The 13,637-nt window shown below is 40.4% G+C and overlaps 1 protein-coding gene across 1 annotated transcript in view; it reads left to right on the forward strand.

The window, feature by feature from the left end:
• The first annotated feature begins 1,479 nt into the window (after window positions 1-1,479).
• The window catches only part of LOC137006957 (ryanodine receptor 3), a 139,156-nt gene continuing 126,998 nt past the window's right edge, over window positions 1,480-13,637 (forward strand). Inside the window, exon 1 of the mRNA XM_067368130.1 lies at window positions 1,480-1,571. Within this exon, the coding sequence (XP_067224231.1) occupies window positions 1,524-1,571 (48 nt within the window). The 5' untranslated portion in view covers window positions 1,480-1,523. The remainder of the gene's footprint in view (window positions 1,572-13,637) is intronic.

Below are 13,637 nucleotides of genomic sequence, written 5' to 3' on the forward strand. Positions count from 1 at the left end.
ATACCCTTATAGATCATTTTTAAGATTAAAAACAAAATTGTGGTCAAAGTCAAAGTACCTTTATTGTCCCACAAGGGGAAATTGGATTTGCAGCAATGCTCCACATAAAACACATAAACATACAACAACACTCACCAACAGAGACCAACCAGCAGAGAAGGAACGCCCAATGTACATAATGTGCAAATAAATAAATATAGGACACGATAAAAGAGAGTCATCAGATTTATTATAGGTCGATTTGGATAGCTGAATAAAAATATATTATTTAATGCTATAATGCGTTTTACAATGATGACCCAACAAAAAAGGTAATTTTTAATGAATTTAACAATGAATAAATTTGGCCAATTGAAGTAATGCATGTTGTTTTGCAGTCACACCACTAGGATCCAGCAGAGGACTACAAATCCAGAGTAATTTCACAGAAACACTAAAATCTTTCACATGCATCTGCAGAGAGAACAGAAACAATGATCTATATAATAATTTCACTTCTGCTCTTATTTCATAATCTTACTTTTTCTGATAAAATGAATATTGTTGGCTTTGTGATGAATTTCTGATGTTGTAAATGGCTTTGGATTAAAGCGTCTGCTAAATGCATACATGTAAATCCATCCATTGTGGGATCAATGTAAATATAAATAAGATTTTTTGTCTGGTTAAATGAGCAATCCTCCATGAAGAGACACACACACTGTCAATAATGAAGCATAAGAGTCGATCTGAAGCAGTTCTGCAACTTTGTCCTAAATATTGAAATGAAGGGTCACAAAGGGTCAGGCGAAGAAATCAATGTTACACTTCATTCCAGAGTTTTTCAATGCTTTTTAAAAATCCATGACTTATATTAGCCTATGTTTGTGTGTGTGTGTGTGTGTGTGTGTGTGTGTGTGTGTGTGTGTGTGTGTGTGTGACCTTGAAAACAGCAGCAGACTCAATACATCGTCCCAGTTATCTACTTTACACACAGCATGAATCTCCTGTAAGATCAACACACTCTCAGTATCTGTATGGCGTTGAGAGAATCACACAAAAACTTGTTTTCTCAAGCAGTGCAATTAAACAACACCATAATATGACAGTATAATGTGTTGAATGTTAATATTTATCTTTCCAAACATGAATTCACAATAAATAAATGTCAATTATATTCACTTTTTTATTATTGCAGAACAAATAAGTACATGCATGAACGTTCGTATCTATAATAAGATACATTAATAATATAAAGTAGAATAAACACATGGTTTTACGCACATAAATAGAAGGAAAGCACAGTATTAAAACCAAAACATTTCTTTAAATAAACTCTCATAAAGCACCAGGAATATTGTACGTCTAGTCACCTGTGTATTAATATTAATATGCGCCAGGAGTGACGTCAGAGATGAAACCCCAATGCGGTTCAACTGGAAGCGCGCGCGCGCGCCCTCACTCACACACACACACTCGGAGCGCGCGCTAGAGTGGCGGTGTGCGGCGCGTCTCATGGCTGCTGTGGACTGACGGAGCTCATCATGGCTGAAGGCGGAGACGCGGAGGATGAGATTCAGTTCCTGCGCACGGTGAGACCCTGATTTCTGTCAGGATTTGTGTGTGTATGAAACAATCATCCGCGCGAATCTCCTCAAAACGCGTCATGTTTGTGTGTCGCGCGACGCGCCGCGGCCAGATGATCGCTTCATTATAATGCAGTGGCGTTCAGTCAGAGATTCGCTTGATTATTGCGCCGATTATTGTCATCCAGTTTGATGCGAGAAGATGATTGACGTGAATTGAAGATTTTTCTTCGTGATCATGTTCAGTTTGGCACATTAATCTCATTTACACTCGAATTAATGAGCTATCAGAGGTGATCAATGTCATTAGTTAAGATAAGTTTAATTTCATTAAAGAAAGCTCGTGTGTAGAGATAGAAAATCATGTTTTTAAGTGTTCATGTTGTATGTATGTGTATATATATATATATATATATATATATATATATATGTATATGTGTGTGTGTATGCTTGCTTATATCTGTATATGTACTGTGTGTGTGTGTGTATATATATATATAATATATGTGCATGTATATTTGTATGTATATATGCATGTATATATGTGTGTATATATGAATATATGTGTGTGTGTATATATATATATATATATATATATATATATATATATATATATATATATATATATATATATATATATATATATATATATATATATGAATATATGAATGTGTATGTTCATATATGTGTGAGAAGGAAAGTGATGTTAAATGTCTATTCAATGTTTATTGGTCTTTGAAAGAATCAATGTATTGATCATGGATCAATCAGTTCAATCCTTTTCATGTCCAACATTCAAACTATCACTGTAAATTAAATGACTGCTTCTCTAATCAAACACTTCCAGACAACACAGACACCAAATGGAAAGTGTCAGACGATTGTTAATCATAATAATCCGTAATGTAAATGTCTTTTTATCATTCTAATAATCCATAATTCCTGAGCATGTACATGTTTCTCCTTTCAGTGCGTTTTCTTAAAAAGGTGTTTCCATGCAACAAATGTCCCATTAAAACAGGGATGAGAATCAGGATACTCGTCTCTGACAGTCAGATTGCAGCGACTTGATATTAATCAGAATATTGACAAATGTGAATGGAATATTGATGCTGATGTTCCCTATAGAACCTTAAAGAGTTTCGTCAGGCGCTTCATATATAGAACCTTTCATAGACACTGTTATTTTCCCCAAACGATCTCTCCGTTCCTCTTCATGAGACTCGAGTTCATTTCATCATCATATCTGCTGGATTATTCTGTAACTGTATTATAATGAGCTTTGGATCAGTTTAAGTGTGTTGATGGTGATGATGAAGTATCACGTCTGATCAGTGTAAATATTGATGTAAATACACAGATATCATCGTTTGTGTAGTTTCTATTGTCTATTCAGAATAAATCCAGCGAACAGGGAACGTTCTGTCAAGGTTTTCTCAAAGTTATTAACAAACGTTAACATTCCAGTAACATTAATAGAACGTTAGTTCGAAGTTATCTGGACTTTAATAATGTTCTCAAAAACACTATTCATTCAGAATGTTTTTTCTGAATTGTTTTAGTTGGACGTTCGTCTAACGTTTTTTAAATGTTGTTTCAGAACATTCAAAACAACGTTCCCATAATGTTAAATGCAAAATGATTTAAATGGAATGTTCCCTAAACGTTCATATAGCCAAGAAAGTTCAGAAAATGATGTTTTCATTAATGGAACGTTAGTAAAATGTCCTTAGAATATATTTTTGTTAGCTGTGATTGAACATTAAGATGTTTGTTATTTATATTCCATCATCAGCATGTGTGCGACGCTGAGGACTGCGCTTGAAGTTTGTTGTGTGTGATCAAGGTTTGTGTGACTGTAGGAGCTCAACAGCTTGTTGCTCCTCCACGGTGTGTGTGTGTGTTCTGAATGCCAAGTGTGTGTGTGTGTGTGTGTTGTGCAGTGCAGCATCAGGCTGCAGCAGTGAAGTGTGTGTGTGTGTGTGCAGCGTTGTCTCACTGCAGAAACAACTCACCGTTTTCCCTCTCTCTCCTCCATACAAACACACAGACTCGTCTGTCTTTCTCTGTGAATTGACTCCGTATCATGATAGTCTTTCTCTGTGGTTGTTTCGGCGGATGACTTTCAGTCTTAATATCTAATAAACACACAAACTGCTTGTGGATGTTGATAATAAACAGCACAGAAAGCGTTTCCCCAGTGAACGATCATCTGAACTGAACGTCCGTCTGTCAAACACACAGCAGGTTCAGCTGATGTCCTGCAGCACCTCAGACGCGTGTTTTCTAGTTAGTGTGTGAGATTTATTCTAATTGTTTTATATTATTATTAAAACAATAAACATGCTTAATAGCAATGAATTTAATGTCATATAATAGTGTGCCTAATACTAGCCTTATTTTCTTTATTTTAATGTAATTTTGGCTTGAAATATGAGCTGTTTATGCAATTCACCCTCAGAGGACGAAAATAACCTGTGCATTCAGTGTGTGTTCGGGTGTCTTCAGTGCTTGTTCAGTGTGTGCGTTCAGTAAGCATTTAGTGTTCAGTGTGCGTTCAGTAAGCATTTAGTGTTCAGTGTGCGTGAAGTGTGCGTTTAGTGTTCAGTGTGTGTGTTCAATGTTCAGTGTGCGTTCAGTGTTCTTCAGTGCGCGTTAAGTGCTCAGTGTTCAGGGTGTCTTCAGTGCGTGTTCAGTGTGTGCGTTCAGTGTTCAGTGTGCATTAAGTGTGTGTTCAGTGTTCAGTGTGTGTTCAGGGTGTCTTCAGTGCGTGTTCAGTGTGTGCGTTCAGTGTTCAGTAAGCATTTAGTGTTCAGTGTGCATTCGGCGTGCGTTCATTGTTTAATTCAAGGTGTGTTCAGTGCGTGTGTTCAGTGCGTGTGTTCAGTGCGTGTGTTCAGTGCGTGTGTTCAGTGCGTGTGTTCAGTGCGTGTGTTCAGTAAGCATTTAGTGTTCACTGTGCGTTAAGTGTGCGTTAAGTGTTCAGTGTGCGTTCAGGGTGTCTTCAGTGCGTGTTCAGTGCGTTTAGTGCTCAGTAAGCATTTAGTGTTCAGTGTGCGTTCAGTGTTCAGTGCGTGTGTTCAGTGCGTGTGTTCAGTGCGTGTGTTCAGTGCGTGTGTTCAGTGCGTGTGTTCAGTGCGTGTGTTCAGTGCGTGTGTTCAGTGCGTGTGTTCAGTGCGTGTGTTCAGTGCGTGTGTTCAGTGCGTGTGTTGTGTTCAGTGCGTGTGTTGTGTTCAGTGCGTGTGTTGTGTTCAGTGCGTGTGTTGTGTTCAGTGCGTGTGTTGTGTTCAGTGCGTGTGTTGTGTTCAGTGCGTGTGTTGTGTTCAGTGCGTGTGTTGTGTTCAGTGCGTGTGTTGTGTTCAGTGCGTGTGTTGTGTTCAGTGCGTGTGTTGTGTTCAGTGCGTGTGTTGTGTTCAGTGCGTGTGTTGTGTTCAGTGCGTACAGTGCGTGTGTTCAGTGTGTGTGTAAAGGGTGTCTTCAGTGAGTGTTCAGTAAGCATTTAGTGTTCAGTGTGCGTTCAGTGTGCGTTCAGTGTGCGTTCAGTGTGCGTTCAGTGTGCGTTCAGTGTGCGTTCAGCGTGCGTTCAGTGTGCGTTCAGTGTGTGTGTTCAGTGTTCAGTAAGCATTTAGTGTTCAGTGTGCATTAACTGTGTGTTCAGTGTTCAGTGTGCGTTCAGTGTGTGTTCAGGGTGTCTTCAGTGAGTGCGTTCAGTGTTTAGTAAGCATTTAGTGTTCAGTGTGCATTAACTGTGTGTTCAGTGTTCAGTGTGCGTTCAGTGTGTGTTCAGGGTGTCTTTAGTGAGTGCGTTCAGTGTTTAGTAAGCATTTAGTGTTCAGTGCGCGTTCAGTGTGTGTAAAGGGTGTCTTCAGTGAGTGTTCAGTAAGCATTTAGTGTTCAGCGTGCATTAAGTGTGTGTTCAATGTTCAGTATGCGTTCAGTGCGTGTTCAGTGCATGTTCAGTGTGTGTGTTCAGTGTTCAGTAAGCATTTAGTGTTCAGTGTGCATTAAGTGTGTGTTCAATGTTCAGTATGCGTTCAGTGTGTGTTCAGGGTGTCTTCAGTGTGTGTGTTCAGTGTTTAGTAAGCATTTAGTGTTCAGTGTGCATTAAGTGTGTGTTCAGTGTGCATTAAGTGCGTTCAGTGTGCGTTCAGTGTGCGTTCAGTGTGCGTTCAGTGTGCGTTCAGTGTGCGTTCAGTGTGCGTTCAGTGCGCGCTCAGTGCGCGTTCAGTGCGCGTTCAGTGTGTGTAAAGGGTGTCTTCAGTGAGTGTTCAGTAAGCATTTAGTGTTCAGTGCGTGTGTTCAGTGCGTGTGTTCAGTGCGTGTGTTCAGTGCGTGTGTTCAGTGCGTGTGTTCAGTGCGTGTGTTCAGTGCGTGTGTTCAGTGCGTGTGTTCAGTGCGTGTGTTCAGTGCGTGTGTTCAGTGCGTGTGTTCAGTGCGTGTGTTCAGTGCGTGTAGTGTCTTCAGTGAGTGTTCAGTAAGCATTTATTGTTCAGCGTGCATTCTGCGTGCGTTCAGTGCATGTTCAGTGTGTGTGTTCAGTGTTCAGTAAGCATTTAGTGTTCAGTGTGCGTTCAGTGTGTGTTCAGTGTTTAGTAAGCATTTAGTGTTCAGTGTGCGTTCAGTGTGCGTTCAGTGTGCGTTCAGTGTGCGTTCAGTGTGCGTTCAGCGTGCGTTCAGCGTGCGTTCAGTGCGTGTTCAGTGTGTGCGTTCAGTGTTCAGTAAGCATTTAGTGTTCAGTGTGCATTAAGTGTGTGTTCAGTGTTCAGTGTGCGTTCAGTGTGTGTTCAGCGTGCCTTAAGTGTGCGTTTAGTGTGTGTTCAGGGTGTCTTCAGTGCGTGTTCAGTGTGTGCGTTCAGTAAGCATTTAGTGTTCAGTGTGCTTTCAGTGTCCAGTGTGTGTTCAGTGTGTGTTCAGGGTGTCTTCAGTGCGTGTTTAGTGTGTCGTTCAGTGTTCAGTAAGCATTTAGTGTTCAGCGTGCATTCAGTGTGTGCGTTCAGTGTTCAGTAAGCATTTAGTGTTCAGTGTGCATTAAGTGTGTGTTCAGTGTGCGTTCAGTGTGCGTTCAGTGTGCGTTCAGTGTGCGTTCAGTGTGCGTTCAGTGTGCGTTCAGTGTGCGTTCAGTGCGCGCTCAGTGCGCGTTCAGTGCGCGTTCAGTGTGTGTAAAGGGTGTCTTCAGTGAGTGTTCAGTAAGCATTTAGTGTTCAGTGCGTGTGTTCAGTGCGTGTGTTCAGTGCGTGTGTTCAGTGCGTGTGTTCAGTGCGTGTGTTCAGTGCGTGTGTTCAGTGCGTGTGTTCAGTGCGTGTGTTCAGTGCGTGTAGTGTCTTCAGTGAGTGTTCAGTAAGCATTTATTGTTCAGCGTGCATTCTGCGTGCGTTCAGTGCATGTTCAGTGTGTGTGTTCAGTGTTCAGTAAGCATTTAGTGTTCAGTGTGCGTTCAGTGTGTGTTCAGTGTTTAGTAAGCATTTAGTGTTCAGTGTGCGTTCAGTGTGCGTTCAGTGTGCGTTCAGTGTGCGTTCAGTGTGCGTTCAGCGTGCGTTCAGCGTGCGTTCAGTGCGTGTTCAGTGTGTGCGTTCAGTGTTCAGTAAGCATTTAGTGTTCAGTGTGCATTAAGTGTGTGTTCAGTGTTCAGTGTGCGTTCAGTGTGTGTTCAGCGTGCCTTAAGTGTGCGTTTAGTGTGTGTTCAGGGTGTCTTCAGTGCGTGTTCAGTGTGTGCGTTCAGTAAGCATTTAGTGTTCAGTGTGCTTTCAGTGTCCAGTGTGTGTTCAGTGTGTGTTCAGGGTGTCTTCAGTGCGTGTTTAGTGTGTCGTTCAGTGTTCAGTAAGCATTTAGTGTTCAGCGTGCATTCAGTGTGTGCGTTCAGTGTTCAGTAAGCATTTAGTGTTCAGTGTGCATTAAGTGTGTGTTCAGTGTTCAGTGTTCAGTGTGCGTTCAGTGTGCGTTCAGTGTGCGTTCAGTGTGCGTTCAGTGTGCGTTCAGTGTGCGTTCAGTGTGCGTTCAGTGCGCGCTCAGTGCGCGTTCAGTGCGCGTTCAGTGTGTGTAAAGGGTGTCTTCAGTGAGTGTTCAGTAAGCATTTAGTGTTCAGTGCGTGTGTTCAGTGCGTGTGTTCAGTGCGTGTGTTCAGTGCGTGTGTTCAGTGCGTGTGTTCAGTGCGTGTGTTCAGTGCGTGTGTTCAGTGCGTGTGTTCAGTGCGTGTAGTGTCTTCAGTGAGTGTTCAGTAAGCATTTATTGTTCAGCGTGCATTCTGCGTGCGTTCAGTGCATGTTCAGTGTGTGTGTTCAGTGTTCAGTAAGCATTTAGTGTTCAGTGTGCGTTCAGTGTGTGTTCAGTGTTTAGTAAGCATTTAGTGTTCAGTGTGCGTTCAGTGTGCGTTCAGTGTGCGTTCAGTGTGCGTTCAGTGTGCGTTCAGCGTGCGTTCAGCGTGCGTTCAGTGCGTGTTCAGTGTGTGCGTTCAGTGTTCAGTAAGCATTTAGTGTTCAGTGTGCATTAAGTGTGTGTTCAGTGTTCAGTGTGCGTTCAGTGTGTGTTCAGCGTGCCTTAAGTGTGCGTTTAGTGTGTGTTCAGGGTGTCTTCAGTGCGTGTTCAGTGTGTGCGTTCAGTAAGCATTTAGTGTTCAGTGTGCTTTCAGTGTCCAGTGTGTGTTCAGTGTGTGTTCAGGGTGTCTTCAGTGCGTGTTTAGTGTGTCGTTCAGTGTTCAGTAAGCATTTAGTGTTCAGCGTGCATTCAGTGTGTGCGTTCAGTGTGTGCGTTCAGTGTTCAGTAAGCATTTAGTGTTCAGTGTGCATTAAGTGTGTGTTCAGTGTTCAGTGTGCGTTCAGGGTGTCTTCACTGTGTGCGTTCAGTGTTCAGTAAGCATTTAGTGTTCAGTGTGCATTAAGTGTGTGTTCAGTGTTCAGTGTGCGTTCAGGGTGTCTTCACTGTGTGCGTTCAGTGTTTAGTAAGCATTTAGTGTTCAGTGTGCGTTAAGTGTTCAGTGTATGTTCAGCGTGCCTCAAGTGTGTGTTTAGGGTGTCTTCAGTGCGTGTTCAGTGTGTATGTTCAGTGTGTGTAAAGGGTGTCTTCAGTGCGTGTTCAGTAAGCATTTAGTGTTCAGCGTGCGTTCAGTGTGTGTTCAGTGCATGTTCAGTGTGTGCGTTCAGTGTTTAGTAAGCATTTAGTGTTCACTGTGCGTGTTCACTGTGCGTGTTCACTGTGCGTGTTCACTGTGCGTGTTCACTGTGCGTGTTCAGTGTGCGTGTTCAGTGTGCGTGTTCAGTGTGCGTGTAGTGTGTGCTTAGTGTGCGTTCAGTGCGTGTGTGTTCAGTATCCATTTAGTGTTCAGAGTGCCTTCAGTGTGTTCTGTGTGCGTTCGGTGTACATTCAGTGTTCGGTGTGTGTTCAGGGTTCGGGTTCAGCGTGCACTTAGTGTGTGTTTGAATTTAGTGTGTGCGTTCAGTGCATTTAGCGTTCAGTGTGCGTTTAATATGTTAGCATTCAGTATGTTTGCATTCAGTGTGTATGTGCAACAGTGTGTGTGTGTGTGGCACCTGTAGTTTATCTCACACACACACCTGTTGTATTGTTTATGATGTGAATCTCAACTGATATCAGAAGAATAAAGACATGCTGTCTGATGAGTGACATTCAGACCTGCTTTTGTTTATCAGACTCGTTCCTCCGTCATGGACAGACAGATAAGAGTGTGTGCGTGTGTGTGTGTGTGCGTGTGTGTGTGAATATCAGAGGCGTGATCTACACTAGTGTTCACTCAGCAGTAGACGTGTGTTATAAAGGCCACTTCGGGACAGAGTTTTATTCCGTGTGACAGGACCTTTTCATCCTGAATTAAACTGGATCTATTTGCTCCAGACATTGACCAAAGTCCACCTTGTTACCATAATGTTTTTGGACATTTACCATGGTATTATTTAAAGTACCTTGTAAATGACATATGAGACATAATCGCAGTCATTGTCAAGTCTTCCATCAAATGAAAGTATCAGAAGTGTAACTGGAAGTAGTTTGTGCTGTTGTCATGTGTAAAAGTCCATAATGCCCTGCTGTTGATATTCATTACTAATACTTTTCAGTTTTCTGTTATATTGTCGAGTTTTTATACTTAAGCATATAAGATCTGACTGTTTTTGATTGCTTTGATTTTTTTAAAAGGTGCAGTCATGTAGTGTAATAATCCTTCATAATTGATCCAGATTTATCTTAAAAATGTCTCGTTTAACAATGCTAGCATTATATTGATTTGTGTCTGTGGCCGTGTGTTTCTTCCACCTTCACCAGCAGTAAAATCACACATGCACATATTCCAGTAGATCCTCATGGTGAAATATCACTGTAATTTAGTCTGGAACCGTCGTGTGTCTGTCAGTGATTGTTCAGACTGATGGATTAGCACACACACACACACACACACACACACACACATAGTCACTCACTGCCGACGGTGTGTGAATCTCTGCTGTAATGAGCTATTGATCCGCTAAATGAAGAAATGTGCTCCGCTATTGTAAAGCTGCTCTACTGAACGCTGACATGACTGTATGAGAAGATTTCACACACACACACACACTAGTAGTATTTTATATATATATATATATATACACACACACACTTGAAAGAGTCTCTTCTGCTCACCAAGGCTTCATTTATTTGATCAAAAATACAGTAAAAATTATGAAATATTATTACAATTTAAAATAGCTGTTTTCTATGTGAATATATAGTAAAGTGTAGTTTATTTCTGTGATCAAATCTGAATTTTCAGCATCATTACTCCCGTCTTCAGTGTCACATGATCCTTCAGAAATAACTTATTAAATCTTAAACTTATTAAATATTAAATCTGTTTTATTTTTTCCCCAAATTCTTTTATTTTTCCATTTAAATTTATCTGGATTCTGTTTTAATGGTTAAACTTATTTATTTTTTAATCAAAAAGCATGCAGTTTAACAACAATGAATTACAGTTTAATAAAAATGACATATTTAGAACCCTTTTTTTTTTATTTATATAATTTTAATAAACTAGTCTAATCAATTGAATTCGTAAACCTTTAATTTAATTGATTAATTTGTACAAAAATAGTCTTTTTTTGTGTGGAGATCGTACTGATATTATGATTCATCTTCTTAAATACATTTGTCAAGTAGCATCTAAAATATCATATAAAGTTTAATTACTTCATGATTTTTACTACTATTTTTTTTAAATGCTTGTCAAATTGAAATAATCCCATAATGCAGCAGCAGCTGATCTCTTCCCCTCCTGACATTTAAAATCTCAGTTTCCACAGAAACGCATCAGCTGGTTCTTCCAGAGCCGATGTGAGTCAGACAGTCGGATCCGGAAGTCTTCAGCTCCGAGTGGATTGACTGGAGTCTGCTGGTCTCTGGCAGATCTCTGCTGTGTTTAATGTGGGCTTTACTGTGGAATAAATCGGTTTAGTGTTCACGGCTGATGGAGCGTCACGTCCCTGTCGGACCGCTGTAGTCGTCTTCAGTTTAATCTGGAGCATCTGAATGTGAGCGTTTATCAGACGTGAAGCATTAACACAAGCTTCTTCCCCAAACAAATGTACATTTATTCAGATTATGTAAAGGGTCATTCCTGCATTGTGTAGTTGTTCAGACGGGCGTTTGTCTGGTGAATTCAGTGCGTCTCACACACTCGTCTCACACACGCAACAGACTGTTGGCGCAGGAATCTCTGGCACACGCCGACATCCACCTGCTGCTCTACCTGTCTGACAAACACGAGCTGTAGGCGTTCGATCGCATCTTCAGATCTTCAGATCACTCTTAAACGGATGATTGCAGAGCGGTGTAGAAATCTCGTCCTGGTTTCCTGTAGCAGGTGTAAAGTGAAACGCTTTCTGCTGGTGTACTGATGCCCTTGAGACTGAAAACAGTTTCTCCTGGTTAAATCATCATCTGTGAGGTGTGTGTGTGTGTGTGTGTGTGTGTTTAATAAAGCGCCCGTCAGCATGTCTGTGTACTGATAAATGCAGACGCAGGGTTTCAGAGACGCTCTTCTCAATAAAGCTGCCGCGCTCTCGTTGTGTTTATCAGCTGGATTGACAAGATTGATTAATCTGAGTGTTGATTATATCTATAAATAAATAGCAATTGAATTTGGACTCCATTTTTAATTATAACCTTTAATATGATAGTAATGAAGTGACTCACAGGGTCAACCCAATAACTTTGTTAAAGCTCCGCCCTCTTCTGGAAAGGGGGCGGGAGCAGCAGCTCATTTGCATTTAACCCTCTGGAGTCTGAGGGTGATTTGGGGCTTGGAGAAGTTTTGACATGCCCTGACATTTGTGCTTTTTTCAGTTGTTCATAAACATATAAATGACAAAAGTGTCATTACACTGTATTCAGCACAAACTAGGCTACAATAATATGTGAGGAACATGTATGTACATGTTTGTGTTTTTGAAAGAATAACGTTTATGCGTGGTTATTCAAAAAACAAGAAACTTAAGTCACTGAAATAAGGCCAAAAAAAGTATATTAAATCTGTGTTCACAAGACTTCTGGGTATTGGAGGTTGTAGACTAAAGTTTTTGCTTCAGAATTATGTAAAAATTATGCTGCCTACTCCTTCATATAAAACAATAGAGATATTTAGTTTTTGTAAGACACTTTTTGTCGAGAAACACAGTATGTGTGGAGGCGTGAATCATCATGAATAATGGGCCATTCTCACCTGAGAAGACCAAAGAATCACATAATAGTGACCTGAAATGACTTGCATATTAATGAGGCCTTTCAGTCAGGTAGGCTGTGAAAAAAAAAAACCCTCTGTAATCATGTCTCAGCTCATCATAAACAGCAATACTGTGAAATATTATTACAATTTAAAATAATGGTATTCTATTATATTCTTTAAAATATAATGTATTTCTGTGATGCAAAGTGTCTGAACAATTGTTACCTCTGTGGCATTTCATATAGGCTTTAAGCTTAAAAGCATGCACATTTGGAGAAATATTGATGGATTCTTATATGTTTGTCAATTTTCTATACTGAGAAGTAATATTTATTGTCATCACTATGAGTGCTGGATACTGTGTTTTCAATTCATACTTGCAGCCGGAGGGCGCTCTGTACACCTTTAGGCCACAAATTATTCTAAAGAAGAAAAGGAACCAGGAACTAACGGCATGTCTTCTAGAGATCGCTAACCATGGCTTTAACATCCAAATAAACACTTTTCAAAACAATAAATACACGATTGAGACGATGAATGCATGTATTGACTGAATTTGCGTCTGAATAGCGCTGGCTCCGTGGGCGTGGCCACATTAGCGGATAATGAGCTGAATCACGGACTTCTGACACGGCTCTCTTTTCATACAGATTACATAAACACAGAATGTTTTTTTTCTATTTGACTTACACGATTTAAAACCTGACATTTCAACGTTTCTTTAGACATAAGTATCATTTTTTTGTCATTAGTATTCATAAGTTACAGTTCATTTTCGGAGAACTATCAGATTGGACTTCGTTCAGAGGGAGTCGAGAGATCACGCATCTTGTTAGTTTTCTTTATTTTACAAAAAGCACAACATTGTGTTTTTACTCTGAGTGTACACAAATAAATGAAGATATTCTATAGTTTCAATTGATATATTACTTATGTCTCTATGACAAGAAATGACAGAGTATTTTAAGTCTGTTTTGCTACAATGTGAAAAAAAACCCTGCAAAACGCGCCGGCACGTTTTCAGACCTTGGGGAGTTAAAGGGACACACACAAAAACGGCGTGTTTTTGCTCACACCCAAAAAGGGTGAAATTTGACAAGCTATAATAAATGATCTGTTGGGGATTTGAGCTGAAACTTCACACACACATTCTGGAGACACCAGAGACTTATATTACATCTTGAGAACGGGGCTTAATAGGTGCACTTTAAGTAAAATTGACCTGTACTGTACCCGTTCAGGTTCGATCCACAGGGATCATATGAACATCTTGAATGTTGATTTGGATAAAAGCATCTGCCAAATGCATCAGTGTAAATGTTTCAGTTTTGTGATTCTTCTTTCCTTTGGGAGATGACCTGGATTCT

Source organism: Chanodichthys erythropterus, chromosome 18 (genome assembly GCF_024489055.1).
Source record: "Chanodichthys erythropterus isolate Z2021 chromosome 18, ASM2448905v1, whole genome shotgun sequence".
In the NCBI taxonomy this organism is placed as follows: Eukaryota; Metazoa; Chordata; class Actinopteri; order Cypriniformes; family Xenocyprididae; genus Chanodichthys; species Chanodichthys erythropterus.